The sequence below is a fragment of the Vicugna pacos genome, chromosome 16 (genome assembly GCF_048564905.1).
Source record: "Vicugna pacos chromosome 16, VicPac4, whole genome shotgun sequence".
NCBI lineage: Eukaryota > Metazoa > Chordata > Mammalia > Artiodactyla > Camelidae > Vicugna > Vicugna pacos.
In genome coordinates, this window is record NC_133002.1 from 18,962,953 (window position 1) to 18,987,547 (window position 24,595).

The following is a 24,595-nucleotide window of genomic DNA, read 5'->3' on the forward strand; positions in this document are numbered from 1 at the left end:
AGGGAGGTAGGATTTGGATTCAAGAGTAGATTCTAAAGGGAACCCTTCTACAGTGCTGGTGGGAATGTAGTCTGGTGCAGCCATTATGGAAAACAGTATTCAGATTCCTTAAAAAACTAAAAATAGACTTACTATATGATCCTATGATCCCACTCCTGGGCATATAACTGGAGGGAACTCTAATTTGAAAAGATACATGCACCCCAATGCTCCTAGTGGCACTATATACAATAGCCAAGAGACACGGAAGCAACCTAAATGTCCATCAACAGATGACTGGATAAAGAAGTTGTGGTATATTTATACAATGGAATACTACTCAGTCATAAAAAAGAATGAAATAATGCCATTTGCTGCAACATGGATGAACCTGGAGATCATCATTCTAAGTGAAGTAAGCCAGAAAGAGAAAGAAAAATGACATATTATGTCACTCATATGTGGAATCTAAAAGAAAAAAGGATACTATGAACTCATCTACAAAACAGAAATAGACTAAACAATCTTATGATTCCTGGGAAAAGGGGGTGGGAAGGGATAAATCTAAGAGTTTTGAGATTTGCAAATGTTAGCCACTGTACATAAAAATAGATTTTTAAAAAAAATGTTTCTTCTGTGTAGCACAGAGAACTATGTTCAATGTCTTATATTAACCTTTAATAAAAAAGAACATGAAAATGGATATATATGTGTATATGCATGACTGGGACATGGTGCTGTACACCAGAAATTGACACATTGTAATTGCCTGTAGTTCAATTAAAAAAAGAAAAAAGAAAAAAAAAAGAGTAGATTCTAGATAAGGATAATGTAGGTAAGAATTCGGACAGAAGGCACTATGGGAAACTAGAATGACCTTTAAAAAAAAAAAAAGCAAAGATCAAGAAAGCAAGGACCTGGGGGAAGGGGCAGGGAGCAAGGAAAAGTTAAGAGACAAGGGATGATTCAATTTTTCTATAAGTATGTGAATAATAAAAAATAAAGCTAGAAAGGTAGGTTGGTGCTAATAGAAAGCTAAGCTAAGAGCTTGCCTTTGTAGGCCATTGACTAGCCAATCTAAATGTGCAGAAAAAGCCTTTTGAAGACAGGGAAGGATATATAAAAGGAGGTGAAGGGCAAGAGTCAAGAGCCCAGGCTTCAGAGCCACTGCCTGTTTCAAACCTTGGCTCTGTCTCTTAAAACGTATGACCTTGGGCAACTTTCTCCACCTCTCTGTGCCTCAGTTTTATCATCTATAAAATGAAGTGATAACCCCTCGTGGAGCAATCATGGGGATTGGATGGCTCCGTGCACTCAAAGCTGTTAGAAGAGAACCTGGCCCGTGGCAGACCCTCAGTCAGAATAAGTGACGGTAGTGAGGACAGTGGTGGCAGTGGTCTGCCTCTCGGTGGATCCTTCATGACTTCAGGATGGAAGTATTAAAGTCAACCTAGCCTTGTGGAGAAAGGGGAACCCTCCTTCACTGCTGGTGGGAATGCAGTTTGGTGCAGCCACTGTGGAAAACAGTATGAAGATTCTTCAAAAGACTAGGAATAGACTTACCATATGACCCAGGAATCCCACTCCTGGGCATATATCCAGAAGGAACCCTACGTCAGGATGGCACCTGAACCCCAATGTTCATAGCAGCACTATTTACAATAGCCAAGACATGGAGACAGCCTCAATGTCCATCAACGGATGACTGGATAAAGAAGATGTGGTATATTTATACAATGGAATACTACTCAGCCATAAAAACCAACAACATAGCGCTATTTGCAGCAACATGGATGCTCCTGGAGAACGTCATTCTAAGCGAAGTAAGCCAGAAAGAGAAAGAAAAATACCATATGAGATTGCTCATATGTGGAATCTAAAAAAAAAACACAAACAATGCATAAATACAAAACAGAAATAGACTCATAGACATAGAATACAAACTTGTGGTTGCCAATGGGGTGAGGGTGGGAAGGGATAGACTGGGATTTCAAAATTGTAGAATAGATAAACAAGATTACACTGTATAGCACAGGGAAATATATACAAGATCTTATGGTAGCTCACAGAGAAAAAAATGTGACAATGAATATATATATGTTCATGTATAACTGAAAAATTGTGCTCTACACTGGAATTTGATACAACATTGTAAAATGATTATAAATCAATAAAAAATGTTAAAAGATAAATAAATAAAAATAGACAAATAAATGAAGTCAATCTAGCCTTACACAACTGCTCCAAGTAGAACATCTCTCTCTCTTAGTAACAAAGAACTCTCTGAATGGATAGAACTGTAGAAACCTTCAATGAGCTCATGTTCCCCCTTTGGCTTCATATATACAAGGGCACCCAGGCATTTCCAAGCCAAACCAAATGGTCACTTTTCCCTGGAGCTAGGTGGAGTCACTCACTAGGGCTGCCATAATAAAATACCACAGACTGGAGGACTTAAACAAAGGAAATTTTTTTCTCATGATTCAGGAGACCAGAAGTTCAAGACCGAGGTCTTGGCAGGTTTGGTTGCACCTGAGGCTTCTCTCCTTGGCTTATAGATGGTCCCTTTCTTCCTGGGTTCTCACACGGCCTTTCTTCTGTGTACACATCCCTGGTGTCTCCCTGTGTGTCCAAGCTTCCACTCTTATAAGGACAACCGTCATACTGTCTTAGGGCCCACCCTAATGGCCTCATTTTCATTTAATCCCCCTTTTAAGGAAATTGTCTGCAGATACAGTCATATTCTGAGGTTCTAAGGGTTATAGCCTCATCACCTGAATTTGGGGGGAACACAATCAATCCAACCCACAACCCCAGGCTAGGACCTTTCTCCTCATTATATTATTTTCTCCAGTCCCCTGTCAAGGAAGTCTCTCTTCATGACCCTTACATCATAATGGACAGTTTGAGACTTTACCAAGAAAGGCAAGAGGTGTACTTGTGAATGACTCACTCATTCATCCATCCTGATACGTCCCTAGTGCCCCCAGCGGGCCGTGTTCTGGGCAGTTATGCCAGGATCCAGCCATACATGGAATAAATTGTCTGCCCTTGTGACACATGCTTTCCAGTGGGGGCGCCATATACATCTGACAAAATACGTGTTGGCGCTTGGAGTGTGTCAGGTGTGAACAGGTGCTATGAAGAATAAGAAGGAAGAAGAAGGAAGAAGGGAGCGCCCTGGACAGTAAGGGTGACAGTTTTCTAAGGGTGGTCATGGCAAGCCCCATTCCTAAGGTCACATCTTAGCGATGACGAGGAAACAAGCCATGCAGATAATGGGAGAAAGAACAGTTCAGGCCAACAGAACGTGGGGTGGGACGACCTGAGGTGGGAGTGGCTAGGCACACCACCGAGGCCAGAGCAGAACAAAGGAGGGGGAAGTGCTTGGAAATGAGAGGAGGGGTGGGTCAGGCCCCCTGGGCAGTTCTTCACTGTCATTGTAAGGATGTTGACTTTTGCTGGAGTGAAATAAGAAGTCATTAGAAGGTTTTGAGCAAAGGAGAAGCACGATCTGATTTGCATTCTTAAAGGCTCACACCTGCGGTTGTGTTGAGAACAGGTTGTGTTGTCTTGTGGTCATGTCACTTCAGTATTCAAAGCGAGCATCTTCAGATCTCTCTCTGCTCGATCTTCACATTGCCTTCTCCTTTGTACATGTCTTGAATCTCTTTTTGCCTCACTCTTAGGATACATTTGATTGCATATCCACTCAGAGAATCCAGGATAATCTCTGCATCTCAGGATGGGTGTGGGGAGTGGGGAGCAGTGAGCAGGCTGGCTGGTTGCATTTGTCAAGCTGGGAGGTAACAGTGGCTTGACAAAAGTAGAAGCAGTGAAGATAGTAAGAAAGGTTTAGATGCTTGATATGTTTTGAATGCAGAACCACCAAGATTTTCTGTTATTCCGTCTGGTGCTTATAACTTCCTCTTGGTTGCTTTTGGCATCCTGCCAAAGTTCCAGTTACATCTTGGAGCCAAGTATGCAACTTAAATCCATGCACGTCCTCCCAAATGCAATCTACACATCAAAAAAAATGAACACGAACCTTACATAAATCCTTACATGGGAAACTGGATAAAGCAGGCATCTTTAACCATCTATACCCTGATCACAGGTTATAAAAAGTCCAAAGCCAAAAGGGATGCAGAATGCCTCCAGATGGTATGATATTCAGATAAAGAAATACAGACTGTCATCATGCATGTGAAGCATTTCTAACCAGAAAAGGAAAAGAGAGCAGAAGACAGGAAGGCAGACCAGGAAAGTGATAAAATTTGCTCTCCCTCAAAGTGGGTGACTAGCCTGGTGCAATTACTTTTGCCTAAGAGTTCTTGTCAATACTTCCAAAAGCAAGCTACAAAATTGTTTTCTGATTGCTGAAGTTAAGAAGTTGTAACTTGAGGTTTTCTTACTTAAGATGAAGAATTTAGCATCGTTCTTGTCATCTTTTTCTTCCCTGATTTTTGTTCATACAGTCAGAGATACTAACTCAAGATAATTTTTACTAAGTAAATTGTCTTAGTAAATTTTTACTTAGTAAAATTATTACAGTTATTATTACTAACTAGTATTATTTTATTGAAAAATGACTATCTGTCTCTGAAGACACTTGTTCCCCACCACCTTTCTCAAACAAAACTGATTGTTTTCCCCCATACTCCATGTGGCAAGTTGAAAAATGACCTCCCAAGAAGAGATCCACATTCCAATCTCTGGAACCTGTGAATGTCACCTTACACAGCAATTCTTGCAGATGCCATTAAATTCAGGATCCTGAGAAGCAAAGATTATCCTAGATTATCTGAGTGGGTTCAAAATGCAATCAAATGCATCCTGCTCAGAGTGAAGCAAAAGTAGACTTAATACATATACAGAGGAGAAGGTAATGTGAAGACAGAGCAGAGAAAGAGATTTGAAGATGCTCACTTTGAGGGTTGGAATGATGAGCCCACAAGCCAAGGAGTGCCACAAGTCTCCAAAAGATGAAAGAGACAAGGAGCAGATTCTCCTACAGAATCTCTGGAGGGAGTGCCACCTTGCCAACACCTGGATTTTGGCTCAATAATACTGGCTTTGGACTTCTGACATCCAGAACCATAAGAGAATAAATTTCTGTTGTTTCAAACACAAAGTTTGTATTAATTTGTTTCAGAAGCACAGGAAACTAATACAACTACATATACTTCAAGGCTGCACTTTAAGTAGGTGATTTGTTACCCTGCATCACTACTTCTAAAAAGATTTTTCCCCTGTATCCATCAGACTTGACCACCAGACACCTCTTCCTTTTAACATCATCTGGGCACCTACTGACCACCCCCTGATCATCAAGGGTTTTAGCACTCCGCTGGCTTCATTCTCCTCTTCATTCTTACTCTTGGCAATTTCAACAAGTCCTCTGCTCCTGAAAATGTTTTACTACTCGGTTGAGAGGATGTGCCCCTCACATCACTTGGGTCATCCATATTCTCATGGCTTTCCCTGAATCTTGTCATCACCAATAATTATACACCCTCCAAAATCTCCATCAGTCAAGCTCCTCTCCACCCACCACCTCCTACCCTCCCAGCACATGGACTCAATTCTCTGCTCCAACACTCTGTGGACCACACAGGGACCACCACTGCCCTGACCCTATCATTGATCACTACTCCACCCTTCTTCTGACCTCATTTCCCTCCAGCTTAGAAGCTTTGATCTAGTATTAGAATCATCTCCTCCCTAACACCCTTCCTGGTCCTACCTTCTATTTTATTTACCAGATTAAGCCTCCAATCTGCTTACCTAAACTGTCTGCCAACTCTGAGCTAACTGTCTCACTTTAAACTTGTGATGATGAGTCTCAACTCAGCACTGCCCAGCACTCCTGCTGCTTCTCCAGGATAGCTGTTTTCTCTTTCTCCAAATATTTCACAACCTCTTATTTTCAATAGACCACACGTATCCCTCACCCAGTCTCTGCTACAGACTTTGACATATTCCTGAGTGAAAAACAAAACAAAACAAAACTCAGGAATCGGACAAAGCTAACCTCACCTTCCTACTGAGACAGTCTGGAAGAGGGCAGGGCACAGCCAAAGGAATGACAGTAATTTAACACCAAAATGGTGGAAGATTCAACTCCTAGTTGGCCTTGAGGATTAAGAGGTTTGACTTCTAGTAGACCTTGAGCTTCATTATATGCTCATTGTAATGGCGTGATAAATGACATGCGTGCAGGCGCCATGACAGTCCCAAGGATTACCACAAAAGGCCAAAGAATGGGCGGTGGCCCATTTCCTGGGAATCTCAGCCCCAGGGTAGTTGGAATGGTCCCACCTGTAAGCATATGAAGCTACTGAGACCATAAAAACTGACAACACCACACCTAGTGGCCTTTTCCACTCTCTTCTCTTGGGAGACGGCCCGCACTCTGTCTGTGGAGTGTGTACCTACTTTTACTTTAACCTGAGCACCCAAGTCCCACAACCATTTCCTTGCCTTTCTCTTGCCTTACACTCTATGCAGTATGTACCTCTCTAAATAAATCAACTTTTACTCAACAGTGGCTCACACTTGAATTCTTTCCTGTGTGAAGCCAAGGACCCACACATGGTGGGGCCCATCCCAAGGGCTCAGCTGAGACTTGAGACACAGCCCTCCTCATGCGCCACATCCATTTTCCTGCATCACTACTACTAAAGCCACTCAGAACTCACCTTTTCTTCTCTGACATGATGGAGGAATTACCCCAGCTCCCAGCTGGGACCTGTTCTTCCAAGTTTACACTGGACACCATCTTGCTCAAAGAACTTGCCCCTATAATCTCCCCTTTTCTCTTGTGTTATCAACTGCCCTTTCACAACTGGAGTGTTCCCATTGGCTGACATGCATGTGTTATTATCACTCATCTAAAACAAATTTAAGAAAAAACACCAGTCTTTCCCTCCCACACTGGCCTCCAGCTACTCCCACTGCTCTTTAATCTGTCACAGCCGAGCTCCTTGAAATACCCTTTACTCACTGCCTCTTCTTTCTTACCTTCTACTCTTTGCTCAGCCTACTTTTTTGGAGTCTCATTTCTCATGTGACCCCTCCCTCCCTCACCCTCCCCCCAACCAAGAAAAATTCCTTCAGTTTTTATCAAGATCTCAGAACCAATGGTCGATTTCCTATTCTCATTACCCAATCACTTAGCAGCTTTTAACCCAGTTGGCTACTTCCTTTTCTACACCCACTTCCCCCAGAGGTTCCCTGAGACCATGCTTCCCTGACTTGCCTCTTAACCTCTTACCTCACTGGCCACTCTTCAGTTTCATCTGCTGAAACTGAAGAGTGTTCCTTCCTCTCAGCTGAATCTCTAAATGTTGAAATACTCTGGATCCTGTTCCAAACCTTCTTCTCTTCCCTGCCTACCCTTTCTCCCAGTGTCATCTTACCCAGTTCCATGACTGTGAATACTACCTGTATATTTGCAACTCCAAAATCTGTATGTGCAACACTGATCTTCCCACTAAGATCCACACTCAGATATTCAGCTCTCTCCTTCAGCATCTCAGATTTAACTAATCCAGAGAAGAACTCTTGACCCACCCCCAAACCAGCCATGTGCATGTCCCGAAGTGGTAACCCCATAGGTGGTACCCACTTCAACTGAGTTGCTTAGGTCAAAATCCTCTTTCTTGCATCACTTAGATCCAGTCCTCAGCAAGTGCAGCAGATATTTCTCAAACCCAAGCCTCTTCATCACATCATCATCAATATTTTGGTCCATGTCACGACCGTATCTCAGCTATGACACTGCTGCCCTTCCCGATCTCTCTTCTCCCACTTGCGTCTCTCTATGCCTCATTCTCTGAAGATCAATCACAGAGAGTTTCTCCAAGATTAAATGTGATCACTGTCACTCTATTACATCTCTCCGACGGCTTCCTACAGCAACCAGGAGAAAATCCAGACTCTAGTGTAGCTTACCCATCCCTGTGATCTGACCCCGCCTTAATCTCCTGCCCATTGTGACTTCTTTCAAAGTTCCTCTTATCTTTTTGCTTCCTTTATTTAAAAAAAAAAGTTTTGCTTTTCTTTTCTTTTTCCCAGCTTCATTGAGGTATAATTGATATAAAACATATGTCAAACCATCACACTGACCACCCTTATATCTAACTTGTGAAGAATAGCTTCCCATGATGTAAGGTGCCAGCACCACCTCCACCCCCTCCTTCCCGACTCACTTCTCTTGGATGAAATATGCTCAGGATGGGAGGAGAGTGAGAAGGTTCCACGTGTCCTGGGTCTATGATGCAGGGGTAGATGGCGGGGTTGGTCCAAGAAATGTCCAACTATCCCTAAACATTCTCTATTTTTCATAATGCAAGTCCTGATTATGCCCTGCAATGAGGGCTAAATACTGCTAAATTCAGCTTGAATGAGAGTCGACAGTCACTCAAATTCTGGTATTAGGTTGTCTTTCAGTCTTATTTGAATACATCTATAACTCACAGCCACGAATCAAATATACAAATCTCATTTTCCTTCATTTCTCTGTTAGTAAAATAAATTAGTTCAGAAGTCCCCACATCTGCCAATGGTGAAAATTCAACTTTGCCCAAAAAAAGTAACTCAGCTACTTCTTGTTTAAAGCTCCATCTTTGGGAAGTAAATATTTATTCAAGTTCTGGATTCTCCCTTATCCCTTTCTCCCTACCACCTTCTCTCTGGGGGTCATCTAAGTTCCAGATTTTTAGGTACTGTCCCAGCTTTGGGGAAGGAATATACAGTCTACATATTTTTATTTGTTTTCAATGTCCCCTATTGCCGTGGGGCTTGTCCCATCTGCTGTTGGGCGTCGGACTCTGCACCAGCCACATCACTGCTCGTGCCCGAACATCCAGTCCCACAGCTGTCAGATCTGCTCACTCTGTGCCCTTGCTCGAACTATAAGCCCTTTTCAATCAGACATCTCTCAACTCTTCCACCTCAATCCCACTTTGGAGTCTTGGAAACTCTTGGCTATTTTCCTTAGGCCATCTTGATATTGCCTGCAGTTGTAAGACAGCTTGTCCAGTTAGCCACATTTCTCGGAAATTGTTCTCTGCTATTCCAGCACGCTGCTGCTCAGTGTCATATCTGCACTGAGGGCTCTGCAAGAATCTGACAGTCTCCCAGAGACATACCATCTGGACTCAAATCCCAAAGCTTTCTGCTTTGGAGTGCCGGTCTGGGCCATTCTACAGTCTCTCCACCAATAGATGGTGTCGGGGAAGGGCAGGGCCCCCTCACAAGGGCACATCGACATCTGAGCTCTGGTTACCTCCCATTAGAATCCCCGTCTCAACTCCTACTCCCATAGGTAGGAAAGTTGCTCACATCCATCACTTTCTCTCTCCTGTATTTTGGGCTGTGCTGTAAATTCTATGTTTATAAGTCTCTTGGTACGCAAAGCCAATATTTTATCATATTAAAGATGGTCTTTGCTTTCTGCACAATGCCTGGCTCTAAGTCAATGGACTTCAGTATACATTTACAGAAGTCTACAAAGGGGCTCAAGAATGATGAATTTGACTTGACCAGGATGCATCTCTCCTGAGACTCATGACATTTAGAAATCTTGGACAATGAAGGGGAAGAGAAATGGGTGAGGGAAGAGGGGAGAAGCAATGCCTTAGCAGCTTTAAAGTATCACTCCCTGCTACATGCTCTTTATTTCTTTTGTAGGTCTTTGTATTCTTCTGTGTCTTTCAAGGACTTTTACTGGGGAGATATACAAGGCTACGTCAGGAGCTGCCAGCCAGTTGCTATTTTATCTCATTTATTTATTTTTTATTGAAGTATAGTCAGTTACAATGTGTCCATTTCTGGTGTACAGTATAATGTCCCAGTCATGCATATATATATATATACATATATTCATTTTCATATTCTTCTTCATTAAAGGTTATTATAAGATATTGTATATAGTTCTCTGTGATCCCAATTGCTATTTTAAACTGAAGGCCTTGTGTTTATTTTTTTATGGAAGCAAATGTTGTGTACAGGAATTTTCTTTCATCTCAGGCATTTCTCTCCATGGAACCTCCCTATCTGAGCAGAAGGAGCCAGGAACCAAAACCAGAGCTAGAAGGGCACATACCAAAAGAGAGGACGGGGGGATGTATCCGAAGTAGACCTCTGCTTATCTCCCACTTTGCCCCAAGCCATGCCTGGTTTTATCCAAGCCTCAGAGAGCAGGTGTACTGATTTCCTAGTACCGCTGTAACGAAGTGCCACAAACAGGGTCACTTCAAAGCAACAGAAATGTACTCCCTCACCGTTGTGGAGCCTAGAAGTCTGAAATCAAGATGTCATGAGGCTTGGTTCCTTCCAAGGCTCTGAGGTAGAATCCATCCCACCCACGTCCCTCTCCTGGCTTCCGGTGTTTGCCAGAAATCCTCGGCGTGGCTTGGCTTGTAGCTGCCTCACCCCAGTCTCTGTCCCCATCTTCACCTGGCCTTCTCCTCTTGTGTGTCTCCATGTCTTCATACGACTTTCTCATGAGGACTCCAGTCATTGGATTTAAGGCCCATCCTTACCCAGGAGGACTTCATCTTAGCCAGTTAGATGGGTGAAAACCCTATTTCCAAATAAGGTCACAGTCTGAATTTCTAAGATGATATGAATTTGGAAGGAGACTTACTCAACTTAGTACAGATAGAAAAACGTATCTTGCAGTTGTCTGTGATAGTGTGTGGTAGGTTTTTTCCAGAAGCTCCAAGATGAGCCACTGACTAGTTTCTGACAAAAGTTGAGAGGGGCAGCGGGTTGGAAGTAGAGTTATGCTCTCTTAGTGCAAATTCTTAGGTCAAGGGGACTTTTGAAAATATAGATGGTTAGCATTTTTTAATGATGATTACCATTCTCATGTTTCTAGCATCTGTTGCATCCAGAGTTCTTTCACCTTCCTCTCTATCTAGTCAGTGGCTCCAGTGAAAATGCACTAGATTAGAACTCAAAACTTGGCTTACAGTCTGATTTCTGTCATTTACCACCTGCTTGGCTTGAAGCAAATCACTTCCCTGAACCTCAATGTCCTCAATGGTAAAATAAACTTCCAGTGCCTCCTTGGTAAGTTTGTGGCAGTTTCCCTCTCAAGTTATTGAAAATGAAAGCTACACTAAGACTTTTGGGGAAGTTGCATTTTGTTGAGGAAGTAAGGCACTGTGTCATGGCAGATAAACTCCTATCCAGAAGAGGTAAAAATCCAAGCATACTTTGGTGTTTTAAGAAATAAACTCCAGGGGAAAAGGTATAGCTCAGTGGCAGAGTGCGTTCTCAGCATGCAGGAGGTCCTGGGTTCAACCCGCAGTACATCCATTAAAATCAATCAATCAATCCATCTAATCACTTCTCCTCACCAATTTTTTTAAAGAAACAAACAAACCCTAGTTGCCTAGAAATGCATTTACATGGAACACATATCTATCTGGTATCATTAGGTGACATCCCAGGTCAACAGACAAAAGGGGCTGTGCTGTGAACAAGTGTGTACACACAGAGAGTCCAGGGACTATCTGATATCTGAGAAAAGAAAGGTGGCAGGGTGAGAGGGAGAAAGGGAGAGTGAATGAGCCTATCAGAGTTCCATTGCCTCTCTGAGCTTCTGTCTCATCTTGCCTAAGATACAGCGGATGCCTCCCCTTCTCATGGGTGCTCGCTCCCTAGTTCTGGGCACCCAGTACCATTTCAGTGTTTATCACTCCATCAAGTTCCAAAGCGCATAGCAGCTTGCCATATGGTAAGTGGACAAGGCAGAACACATGTTTGTAAATGAACGAAGGAATCACAATGTCCTGAATACCTCAGTGGGTTGTTCTGCAACGTGGCTTGTTGTTACTTGCACCCTCTCCTGCTAGTTAGAAAGAGCGTCCCAGCTTGGCCATCGTCGTTTTCTTTATTTAGCAGTCTCTGCTTTGGCCACTAGATGGCAGAAGAGGAAATGTCTTTAAAGAGGCTTTGGTGATGCTGGGCTGCAGGTTGAAGAAGGCAGCCGCCTCTGGGGTTAATTTCACAAAACAGGTAGCCAGCGTTTCACCAAACACACTGGAAGGAAGCAAAGCCTCCACAAGGCTGGATTTGAAATGACCTTTGAGCACGGGTAGATACAAGGACAAAAATAGTCTCTGCAGATAGTAATAAGATCCTGAAGCAAAGACAATAGCCTTGAACGAGATATTCTGGGACATCACAGGGGAGTCAGCCGAACTGAGACAAAACAAGAAGAGAGGTGACCAGACTGGATCAACCACCATGATCACCGCTCATCACCGCTGCACAGAGAACCCTGAAGCCGAGGCAGAAACTCCACTCGGTCCAGCTGAGCTGCTGCTTACGTTTCAGTTCAATTAAATGTGGACTAACCCGTATGTAGTCCTCATTTCAGAGTCAGCTTCAGCAAGTGTTTGTATCATTTGGTTAAAGTCATCAGAGAACTCCCCCGAGTACTGTCTGTGCTGTGCAGACATCAGTTTGCTTCAGAAGTCAGGAATGTGGAGTGCAGAGTGGGCAAAAGAAAGTAGCCTCCTGGTACCTTATTCTGCCTCTGAAAGCCTTATGGTGATCTGGGAGCACCAACGTGACTTACAGACGCACCAGACAACTCCACGGTCTGAGATCCTGGGCTCGCCGAGAAACTTTGGTCATCCCAGCACAAGCCCTCTGGACCTTGTGACGGTTGTTTTTTTCACTGTAACTTAATAAACTGGTGTTCTGTTTTAAACATCAGTCTGTTACGAGCTTGGTAAATGTGAATAGCCACCAGGAAAAGGACTTTCTCTAGAAAAAAATGAATGATCTGAGCTTGTTGGACTCAGAACCTCAGACGGTGTGATGTCTGTGTCGAATGCCTCCAATGACATCTCTTAGTGGCCACTCACTGCTCTGATGACCCATTGTCTACGCATCCTTCTTTCATACTTCTATCGCCACGCCACAATTCTCCCTCCTGGTTGCATGTCAAAATTATCCACGAAGATTTTTTACTGATGCAGATTCACAGACTCCAGCCCTAAAGATTCTAATTCAATAGATCTGGGGTTGATCTGGGAATCTGTATTCCCAAGAAGTCCAGTTGATTCCAATGGGGCTGGATCGACACCTGCAGTGTTTGAGAACAATTCACCTTCTTGGCTGTAATTCCACAGGTTAGTCCAGGACCACAGAATCAGGGAATATTTTATCTGGAAAAATCAATAGGAACTCCTTCTACAGCCACACTGAACCCTCAGGTTCCCAGGGAAGCTGGGCATAAAGGACTGGATGGGAAGCTGCTAGGTCATTAAAGCTAATAATGATGAGACACCAGCAGACCTCTGGGAACCTTTGGACTTGAACTTGGAGTGGCGAAAGAGCCCCATTAGCTCTTGGAGAAGTGGTACTTTTTGGCCAAAAATGCGTATAGGAGACCAAGGTCAGATCTATAATTTGTAAGTCCAGATCCAAAAAGAAAGATTAAAAATTTCAAAATGGAGACAGCAGGGCATTAAACCAAGTGTGGGGCCTTTTGCTCAGAACCGCCCGGGTCACATGCCTACTGGGACAGGCCACCACGGTGGCAGGAGGATGATTATAAATCAAGAGATATCTCTATTTTCATCTGATCTCCTTTTCAATTTGCTTATTTTCCTGCAGCAACACAGCAGTCCAGATGATCTCTTTAAAATGCAAATCAGTCCAGTTACTCCCCTGCATTAATCCATCCAGTTGCGCCCATTGCTCTAGCATCAGCTCCAAAGCCCTGAACAGCACCCACACGTCCCTTTGCAGTCTGACCCCTGCCCCGCTCTCCCACACTTTGCTCCCCAACCACAGTCACGCTGCCCTTGTTTTCAGTTCCTGCAGTTTTCCAGGCTTCTTTCTGCTCAGATCTTTCATGAATGCTATTCTCTGTGGCTGGAGGAATCTTCCCTCCCTGTCCTAACCTGGCCAAATATTGCCTATCATCGGGTCATAGGCTAAATGTCTCTTCCTCATGGAAGCTTTCTCTGACCCACCTTGGAACACGCTCACCTATCACCTTCTGCTTGTCCTTTATAAACTTATTCCCATTGTTTTTAAACAGTGACACAATTATTTGTTAATGTCTATCTCCCCTGCTGGACTAAATGCTCTCTGTTTTATTATTGTGTAGTACAGTGCTTAGAAGACAGGAGATGCTCAGAAAGTATTTTTGAATTGATGAATGAGGCAACCAATAAAGGCAGAAAGGGTGAACATGTCATGCACGGGGTGTGTTCTGCTTATTAAAGAAACACATCCATTCCCAAGAACCAAATCACCCCAAAGATAGATACTTGGTATTTAAACCTCGCTTATATAACAAAGGAAACCAAAGCAGAAATAAACAAATAGGACCTAATTAAGCTTAAATGCTTTTGCACAGCAAAAGAAACCATCAACAAACCAAAAAGACAACCTACTGAATGGAAAAAGAATATTTGCAAGTGATGTGACTGACAAGGGGTTAATATCCAAAATATATAAACAGCTCATACAACTCAATATCAAAAAAAAAAACACAAAAAAATGGGCAGAAGAAGATATTTTTCCAAACATGAAAAGATGCTCAACATCACTAATCATCGGGACAAAGTAAATTAAAACCACAAAGAGACTTCACCTCGAGCCTGTCAGAATCGTCATCATCAAAAGGAACACGGACAATGAGCATTGGCGAGGATGTGGAGAAGAGGGAATCCTCGTGCACTGCTGGTGGGAATGTAAACCGGTGCCGTCACTATGGGAAACACTACAAAGGCTCCTCAAAAAACTAAAAATAGAACTACCATATGATCCAACAATTCCCCTCCTGGGTATATATCCCAAGAAAACAAAAACACTAATTGGAAAAGATACATGCACTCCAGTGTTCACAGCAGCACTATTTACAATAGCCAAGACATGGAAGCAGCGTAAGTGTCCATCAGCAGGTGACTGGATAAAGAAGACGTGAGATACACACACACACACACACACACACACACACACACACACACAGGTCAGCCATAAAAAAGAATGAAATTTGCCATTTGCAACAACAGGGATGGACCTGGAGGGTATTATGCTTAGTGGAATAAGTTAGAGAAAGACAAATACTGTTTGATATCACTTATATGTGAAATCGAAAAAAATTAGATGAATAAATGTAAATAAACAGAAACAGAGTTGCAGATATAGAGAATAAACTACTGGTTACCTGTGGAAAGAGGGAAGCATGGAGGGGCAGGATAGAAGTAGGGGATTAAGAGGTATAAACTACTACGTATAAAATAAATAAGATGCAAGGATATATTGAATAGTACAGGGAATACAGCCAATATTTTATAATAGCTTTAAATGCCATAGAATCTCTAAAAATATTGAATCACTACATTGTATACCTGAAACTAATATAACATTGTAAATCAGCTATACTTTAATAAAAAGAAAATAAAAAATCAACCTCCCTTATATAAACAGTGACCATATTTCACAATTTTCCCAGGACAATCCAACTTTTACCAGTGTGCTTATTAACAGCCCTGACTTTTGCTCACCACAGCTGCCTGTTTGGACACCAAATTATATGGAACCCTTGCTTACCTACCACACTTTGGTAACACATAAACCACCCCTCTCTTTCTCTCTCTGCATTGGTGAACTGATGAGAGACAGCGTCTGTGCTTTGGTGGCTGTGGTATTAACAGCAAGAGCTTAAGTTATTAAACCAAGCAGCTTTAATCTGGGAGGCTCCCGGAAGAGTGAGGATTAATGTATTTTTATTCCCAAGCCAATGTAGCTGTTCCTACGGACGAGGGTTTGCTCCAGGCAACCCCCAAACTGGCCCCACCACCTTTCTCTAGACCCACTTCCCAACCATCAGCAACGTGATGGAGTTTTACTTGGAGATGGACCCGGTCACCTTGAACCTGATCATCCTCATTGCGAGCTACGTCATCTTGCTCCTGGTTTTCCTCATCTCCTGCGTGCTGTATGACTGCCGAGGCAAGGACCCCAGTAAGGAGTACGCCCCTGAGAGCACCCTGGATGCCCAGCCCTCTGTCCACTTGGTGGTGATGCAGCAAAGCGCTCCCGGGCCCCCCTGGGCAAGGGGCCTTCATTTTGGGAACCCTGCTCCACTGGGGAAGAAAAGCACAATGGTTTGAGGCTGGCTGAAGGATACTGGGGAGAGGGCACTAGACATCCTGGACAAACCATTCTCCCACGTAACTCCAAGTGTCTCTGAGCACGGGTCCTGCTGGCTAGGTAAGTGGGAGCCCTGCCGTACTTCCTGCTTCCTCCTCATCCTCCTTGTGGGAGAAGCAACTGTTTAAGGTAAGAAGCCCAAGGTTAGCTTTGGTCACATTCTCCAAATGCAAAACCTCAGCAATACATTTTTTTTTAAGTGGAGGTATGGGGGATTGAGCCCAGGACCTCATGCATGCTAAGCACCTGCTCTACCACTGAGCTATACCCACCAGCCAATACTATTGTTTAGTGGAGCTGGTTACATGTATATTACTGATGCCACCCTTGCAGCTTCCAGGAAAGACTGACTTTTGAGTAAAGGTTTAAAGAAGGGGGTGCAATTGTGTGTGTGTGTGTGTGTGTGTGTGTGTAATGAGGAATGGGGCTAGCTCAAACTTATGCTATACTTAGTCAGTCCCTTCTTTTCAAGGCAACCATTGCGTTTTTCCAGGCTTCAGATTATTATTATTTCTATACATACTAGCTCTCACATTCTGCTCCCCACTGTGAGTCTCTGTGGTGAACACAGCCATCGTAGAGCACAGAGCTTAAGTGACAAAGTGTGGAGCCTGGGTTCAGACCCTGCCTCCTCCACTCACTAGCTGAGTGCCCAGAGCCATTTCTTTGTGCCTCAGGGCTAGTGGTAGGACCTCTGGCTGTTTGGGGGTGTTTAGACAAGTTAATTCACAGAAGGTTAGTCTTACGATTATTAATGTTGATTCCCTTTCATACCTCTCATCAAGCAGTTTTATCTCCAGTCCTCAAATCTGACCTGGTCCAGTGCAAAATTACTGAGGACTCCTTGCAAAATTTACTTAGGTCCCAGGGGTCCGTGTTTCAGTCCCCCAGTGCTACTTGCTGTCTTCTTGTCCCCTTATTAGATGTGTTTCCCTGCTCATTCATCTGTCACCACAATTTTGAATTAGTATCTCCATTGCATATATGTGTTTTTTATTAATCTTCCCTTCCCCGAGCTCAGGGCAACCGACATGCTCACTTGATAATTTACTAAACCCCTCTTCCAATCAGGCCCTGTTGGAAATACAGAGAAAGGAGTGTGTCACGACCCTCCCTCTGGTCTTTGCTGCCTGGCAGGAAAAGGAGGAGGCAGGTACGACTCAGACCATGAAGCATAGGAAAGTCCAGCATGCAGAGGGGGCTCAAGAAACGTTCGAATAATGCCAAAGGGTCAATTTCACCTTAGACGTGGGCATCAAAGATGAGATGATTTGGCTTGAGAGATGTGCAGCTGTTTCCTAGGACAAAATTGTGTTGGGGATTTGAAGGGTAGAACAGGAGATGGCATCTAAGACAGAAGGGATAACAAAGCGTTCACTGATGGTGACAGACTGATGGCTTCCAAAACTGTGAAGGAAAAGTAAGCAATTAAGTTTAAATTATCTTATAGAAAACTGAAGAGGAGGGAACAGCCCAGCCTTCCCTGCCAGCTTCAGCCATGGGCATGGTTTTACCTTTGTACTGTAAAGTAGCTAGAACAAAAATTAAGCAAATCCTAGTAATTTGTTTTCAGATCTTTAACAGTTTTTAAATTTTGTTCACCTTATATCAGAAAATCATATGTTCTTTTAAATATGTGATTTGAAAACTATATTGAAAATCTATCTGAGAAATTTTTTTTATGGTCAAGAAGCCATCTCCATTTTAATAGTGAAAATATAAAATAAATGGGAAAATACGATAAATTCATGGGAAGCTTTTAAGGATCTGCCCCTTCCCTGGTGTGAACTTCACCTGAACTAATCTTTATTCTTTTCTTTGTTATGGGAATGTACATAAATCAATGGAGGCAAAATATATCAATGAAGGGAAAAAAAATCAGTGGACAGCAAGAAAAAGTGATGGTAACAATGATTATTGTAACTGTAGCTTTTTAAGAGCGAAACACATAATACGTTCAGCTCATCTAATTTAAAAGTTAAGAGTTTGAAATAATCATTCATTCGTAAGTTTTAAGAACACATATATTTTTAATTATATCTCAATGCCACATTAGGGTCAACTGAAAAGGACAGATTAACAGAGATTAATTCTAAGAGAAAGAAGGAGAAAGAAAAGAACAAAAAAACAAATAGAGTATCAAACAACAGATAAGAGAACAGAAATAGAGCCAAAGGAGAGAAAAAAGAAGGAAAGAAAGAAACTAAAAAGACTCTAAGGTTAATGTTAGAATAAAGGGCATTAAGTGTTTCCAATCCTCTCGTTCATTTGGTGTGTGGCTCCTTTGGAGTTGCGTTCTCCAAACCAGAACCAGCTCCTCAGCATTTGAAATAATCTTTCTGTATAGCAGGTACGCTAGAATCTTATAAGAACTAGAAGTGACTTTAAGAATCTCACCGATGAGGAAACCAGCCCAGAAGCAAGAGTGATTTTCCACAAGCACTTGGCCTCAGAGCTGAGACTAAGATCCTGTTCTGTTTCCTATTTGTCCCCCTAAGTCCTCTCTACTGCATGATCTCATACCTCTTTGTATTTTAAAACTTTTCCATTTATTTCTTATTTTTCAAATAAAGCGTTAATTTCCCATGGAATTATTAGCTGCACAGCCGTGAAGCTGTAACTAATGTCTTAAAACCCCGTGGTGCGGATGCCAGCTAAAACCAAGAAGTTCCTTTAACATTCAGATGCTACAGCCTTACTTTTGTTTCCTTTTGGGATTAGGACTCCCTCATCCCACCTAATTTTAATACATTAGTGTCCCATCGTGCACAATTTGTATTAAAGCAAATGCAACAGTTTGGCCTAATTCAGGTGATTGCTGTGGGAAGGACGCAGCAAAACACTTTCAAGGCAAAGGAAAAGGGAGGGAGAGAACAGAGGTTTATCTGGAATCTGCTGCATGCCAGATCCTTTTCACTCATATCTCATTTAATCCTCCCTCTCTCCCGTGAGACAGACACAATTCAGTGTAGTTTAGAGACAAAGAACTGGAGACTCAGGGAGGTGTTCGAGCTTGTGCAAGGCCAAGTAGCTAGCCCACAGGGAAAGACAGGATCTGAACTCAGTTCTCAGGGTTTTTACAGTCACTCAAGGACAGGAACAAACCCACGTTCGTTCCTCCTTGTCTCTCTTTCCTGTGCTAGAATGTCAGCCCCGGGGAGAGGCTTAATACAGAGCTGTTAAATGATCTAATGGTCTTTCAGATTTTCTCCTCTGAATAAGATGACTGTAGTTTTTAGCAGAGGAAAAATAAATGTTGATGATTTGGCCAAAGCATTATCTTTTGAGAGGAGGGAGGGAGTGATTAGGTATGTATGTATGTGTGTGTGTGTGTCTGTGTGTGTGTTTATTTATAATAGAAGATTTATTTATTTGTAATGCTAAGCATGCACTCTACCACTGAGCTATACCTGTCCCCCACACCCCAACGGAGCATCATCCCCGAATATTCCAGACACCAAGTGGAGTGCACTAAGATGGGGCTTTGTACCAGAAATGCCGAGTTCTAATCCCCCACTGTCACCACCTACCACTGAGCCTTTTATGCCTCACTTAACTTCCTAAGCCTTTTTCCCCAACTGAAATATAATGTTAATGTTGGTGAGGTTTAGCATAATATACATAACATATCTGGCATATGGTAGGATTTCAACACAATGAAAGCCATTGTTACTATAATGCCAGCAGCTAGGGTAACAGTAAGTCGGGGGCCTGGTCACTTGGAGGCAGAGACTGCTTTGGCAGATTCAGGACACTTATGCCAGCCTTGAGGAGGATTGTGAGGTTGGAGAGCTGCCACGTGCAGCAGAAATTTGGAAATAGAGGGAAATGCCTGTGATGGGTTGAACTGTGTCCCCCAATCCCAAATTCATATGTTGAAGTCTTTACTCCCAGTGTTTCAGAATGTGATCTTATTTCTGAAATAGGCTCTTTATGGTTCAAATTAGTTAAGATGAGCTCATAGTGGAGTAGGGTGGACCCCAATTCAATACGACTGGTGTCCTTAAGGGAAATCTAGGCACAGACACGTACACAAGGAAAATGTCACGTGAAGACCTGAGTTATTCAACCACTTGCTAAGGAACTACCAGAAGGTAAGAGAGAGGCTGGGAATGGAACATTCCCTAGTACCTTCGGAGGGATCATGGCCCTGCATACCTTGATCTCAGACATCTCGCCTCCAGAATTGTAAGATAGTAAGTTTCTGTTGTTTAAGTCACTTAGTTTGTGGTAATTTGTCAGGACAGCCTTAGCAAACTAATACAGTGTCTAAAGGAAATGTTTAGTACCTTTGATGGGATGCTTAATATTTCAAGGCCCCTTAGGGTCAGTAACACTAAGGGCAGCGTGACAGTGCTAAGCTGGGGACTTGGGCAGAAGCTAGAAAGGAAAGCTTTATCAGAGTTACCTGAGAAATGGACCTACACAAGCAAAGTCGCCTTGTGTTGTGTTTTTAAGGAGGAAAGAATATAGGAGAAATGTCTTTAGGGAGAAAACATGCTTGTGACTTTGCTAAATAGAATGTAAAGGATAAGTGAGAAGAATAAGAGTAAGAAACTCTCGGGATGAGTGTAGCTCAGTGGTAGAGCACATGCTTAGCATGCATGAGGTCCTGGGTTCAATCCCCAGTATCTCCATTAAAAAAAGAAAAAGAAAAAAAAAAGAGTAAGAAACTCTCAGTTCAATAAAGAACAGGAAGTGACAAGTCACAAAGAAAAGACATTATGGGGTCCAAGTGTAAACCTACTGGGTTTAAGCCAAAAAAGCTGAGAACTCGCTCTAAAGAATCCAAATCTCTCCAGTAGTGCAGCCATTACGATTCTTAAAAAAATTGAAAATAGACTTCCCCTATGATCCAGCAGTCTCACTCCTGGGCATACATCTGGAGGGAACTCTAATTCAAAAAGACACATGCACTCCAGTGTTCATAGCAGCACTATTTACAATAGCCAAGACATGGAACAAACCTAAATGTCCATTGACAGATGACTGGATAAAGAAGTTATGGTGTACTTATATAATGGAATACTACTCAGCCATAAAAAAGAATAAAATAATGCCACTTGCAGCAACATGGCTGACCTGGAGATCATCATTGCTGCAGTGAAGTAAGCCAGAAAGAGAAAGAAAAATACCGTATGATACCACTTGTATGTGGAATCTAAAAAAATGACACAAATGAACTTATGTACAAAACAGAAAAAGACTCACAGACATAGAAAACAAACTTAAGGTTACCGGTGGGAGTGGGGCCAGAGGAGGGTGAGGGATAATTTGGGAGTTTGGGATTTGCAGATCTTAACTACTGCACATAAAATAATAAACAGCAAGTTCCTACTGTATAGCACAGGGAACTATATTCAATATCTTGTAATAGCCTATAATGAAATAGAATAGGAAAAGGAATATATATATATATATATATATATATATATATATATACACACACACACAGATATATATATATCTGAATCATTATGCTGCATACCAGAAATTAACACATTATAAACTGACTATACTTCAACAAAACAATAAAATTTTTTTAAAAAGGAAGCCAAGTTCCTCCAGATACCCCATAGACACTTCAAAAGCCACTTGGTGAGGGCCAGGTGCATCATTTAATCAGCCTGAAAATTCGTGGGAGGAGGAAACATTATTCTTATCTTAGAGACCAGGGAAGTTTCAGATTGTTTTGCATAAACTTTTAGGTTGGCAGAATGGGATGAGCAGACCCTGGGATTCCTACTCAGTCCTGAGTGTCCCCTATAATTCCATGGCTCTCCAGAACTCAGGCAGCATAACAGACTGATGGGGCCTGCTGGGTTCAGAAAGTCCACGCTTTTGCAATCTGTCTCTCCCTGCCTTTTTTTTCAGGGAGTACTGATAACAAAGTCCTCTTGATGAGGGCAGAAGTCCCTGAAAACTAGAAGGCAGACACGGTCCAGTATTGCACAAGAATACTAAGCACAGCCCTTGGCTTATGACTCCATCTTTCCTGAGAACCCTAGTGGTTGAAAGAAAGTAAAAGGCACTTATTATCCACTTCTGTTGTAACAGTTTCATTTCGACTTTGACCTTGTTGGGCTGTCAGGCTTCCAGATGAGGGTTTTGTGACACTAAGATTAAGAAAGATCTCAGTTATTCAGCTATTCAGCTATTCAGCTATTCAGCTATTTCACATCCTCCCAAGACAGTGGGAAGTTGTCTGCGCAGACATTTTTTTCTCAAAGCTTCTCTGTACTCAACCATTATTTAATTAAACACCAGCCATGTGCCAGGATCTGCTGCTTCTCTGTTTGGCATATCTGCAGCCTGGTGGCCTCAGCTGCAATCTAAGGTTGACAGACATTGCAAGGCTCAGAAGATACTAGAAAGATGAGGACTTGGTTGGAAGGATGAGGGGACTAAGGGAGAGAAAAGCCTGCTACTCCAAGGTGGGGGTGGGGGAGGCTTAAAATTGCCCAAGAAGGGCTCAAGGAAAACGTGGCAGTGGAATTTGGAATCTGAACTGTTTGTCAGAATTGATAAGGATGTTCTTTTTCCTTTTCTTTCTTTTTTTTTCCCCTTCCTTTTTATTAAAGTATAGTCAATTTGCAATGTTGCATCAATTTCTGGTGTACAGCATAATGTTTCAATCATCTGTATACATACATAGATTCATTTTCATATTCTTTTTCATTATAGGTTACTGCAAGATATTGTGCTATACAGAAGAAACTTGTTGTTTGTCTATTTTATATATAGTATTTAGTATCTGCAAATTTCAAACTCCCAATTTATCCAAGAGGTGAATATAGCTCAGTGGTAGAGTGCATGCTTAGCACACATGAGGTCCTGGGTTCAATCCCCAGTACCTCCATTAAAAAATTAATTAATTAATTAATTAATTAATTAAAGATAAGGACATTCTTACCATGGAAATTTATCAGTGTAAAGTTGCTTGCCGTTAGGGGAGGAAGACATAAATATAGTGATGGATAGAATTTTGGAGAAAAACTTGTATGTAACAGTCATTAGAAACATACTCAGCAGGAAAACCAGAAGGTCCAGACAAGAAGCAAATGATTTCTCGAATGACAATAAGAAAGTCTCCCTAAATTTAACCTGAATCTCCCCTGCTCTGATACTTTACATACATTTCATCTCCTTTACCTCTCTGGGTTTTATTTAAAAAGCACTCTTTATATGGTGACTTGTGTAAACATGTCTCATGAAAGAACCAATCAGATTAGGTCATGGGGTGTAAGCTCGGTGACAACTGTCATAGCACATTGATGAATCACCATCAGTGATGAGGTGTCTGCAAGTCGTCTTTTACTAAAAATAAGGAACCTAAGCTTGTGAATGATTTCCCTACTTTTAAATAGGGGGTGAATTGAAGGTTATCTCTGTCACAGTGCCATTCTGACTTGTGTATGCTCCAGTGTTGTTGCCAGAGCAGCACAGATACTGGTGTGGTGACGGGGAAGCCACTGAGTGTACCTATTAACCACGCACCTCTTTGACAGATACCTGAACCACTCAGTACAGACCTGGTGCCAGGCCCCAGGGGGTACATCCAGCTGCCAGCAGATGTGAGTTCCTGTCCTCAAGAAGCTTGCCAGGTAGCAGGAAAACCAGCCAAGTGCTTTTCATATACTGTCTGTATCTTCACAACAACCCTAAGAACTACTGTCAGTTTCCCCATCGTACATGTTTGGGGCAGCTAAGACTCTAAAGCTCATGGTCTAAACCAGCGGCTTCCAAGCACATCTGGGCATATGTTCCTTTCAGTGTAGAAAACTTTAGTGCTCATCTGTGTGTGTATTTAAATAAGTATACATTTTTCTAAATATTTAAATAAGTCTAGGTTTGTAGATAGTTATACTTTGTATATACATGTATACATATACTTACACTTTTTATGTACATCATATGGACCTCCCCGTACACTCACCTTGAAGACACACCACCATGTGGCTTCCTGATTTTGTCCATGTCCAGTGGGAATAATCTGCTTCCAATCTCCCCTTCCCAACCTAACCCTAGATTTTGCTCTGGATGAGTGGAAATAGGTACCCTGTCTAAGAGCTTGATCTATGGAATTAAAGACAAATAAACAAATAAAGAGCAGTAGTTTTCAAGTTTAGACTAGGTTTTTGTATGGCTAAGGATGTTTTGGCAGAATTCCTTGATGAGTTTCTTGGTTTTTTTTTTTTTTTAATATGCAAAGGTGAGCTTTTCTCCTTTTGTAAACCCTACCCCTTTCCTTTGAATTCTCTTTCCTGCCTGAATCTTAAATATCTCCAACAAAAGGGTGAGCGCCTTGTCTGTCTGTTTCAGTCCCCATAGGACCCAGTAAAGGACTGAATGCATTAGGAAATCTTCGTCCTGTTGGAAAAAAGAGGACTTTTTATTTCAATTGTAGAATAGTTATTAC

The 24,595-nt window shown here is 42.2% G+C and overlaps 1 protein-coding gene across 1 annotated transcript; it reads left to right on the forward strand.

Moving 5' to 3' along the window:
* The first annotated feature begins 15,860 nt into the window (after nucleotides 1–15,860).
* LOC140686301 (small integral membrane protein 36-like) lies at nucleotides 15,861–16,136 on the forward strand. The gene has a single exon (XM_072940019.1). The coding sequence runs from the start codon at nucleotides 15,861–15,863 to the stop codon at nucleotides 16,134–16,136; it is 276 nt and encodes a 91-aa protein (XP_072796120.1).
* Nucleotides 16,137–24,595: the final 8,459 nt, after the last annotated feature.

Coding starts and splice junctions, on each gene's coding strand:
- LOC140686301 (XM_072940019.1), top strand. CDS start 15,861: ATGGAGTTTTACTTGGAGATGGACCCGGTCACCTTGAACCTGATCATC.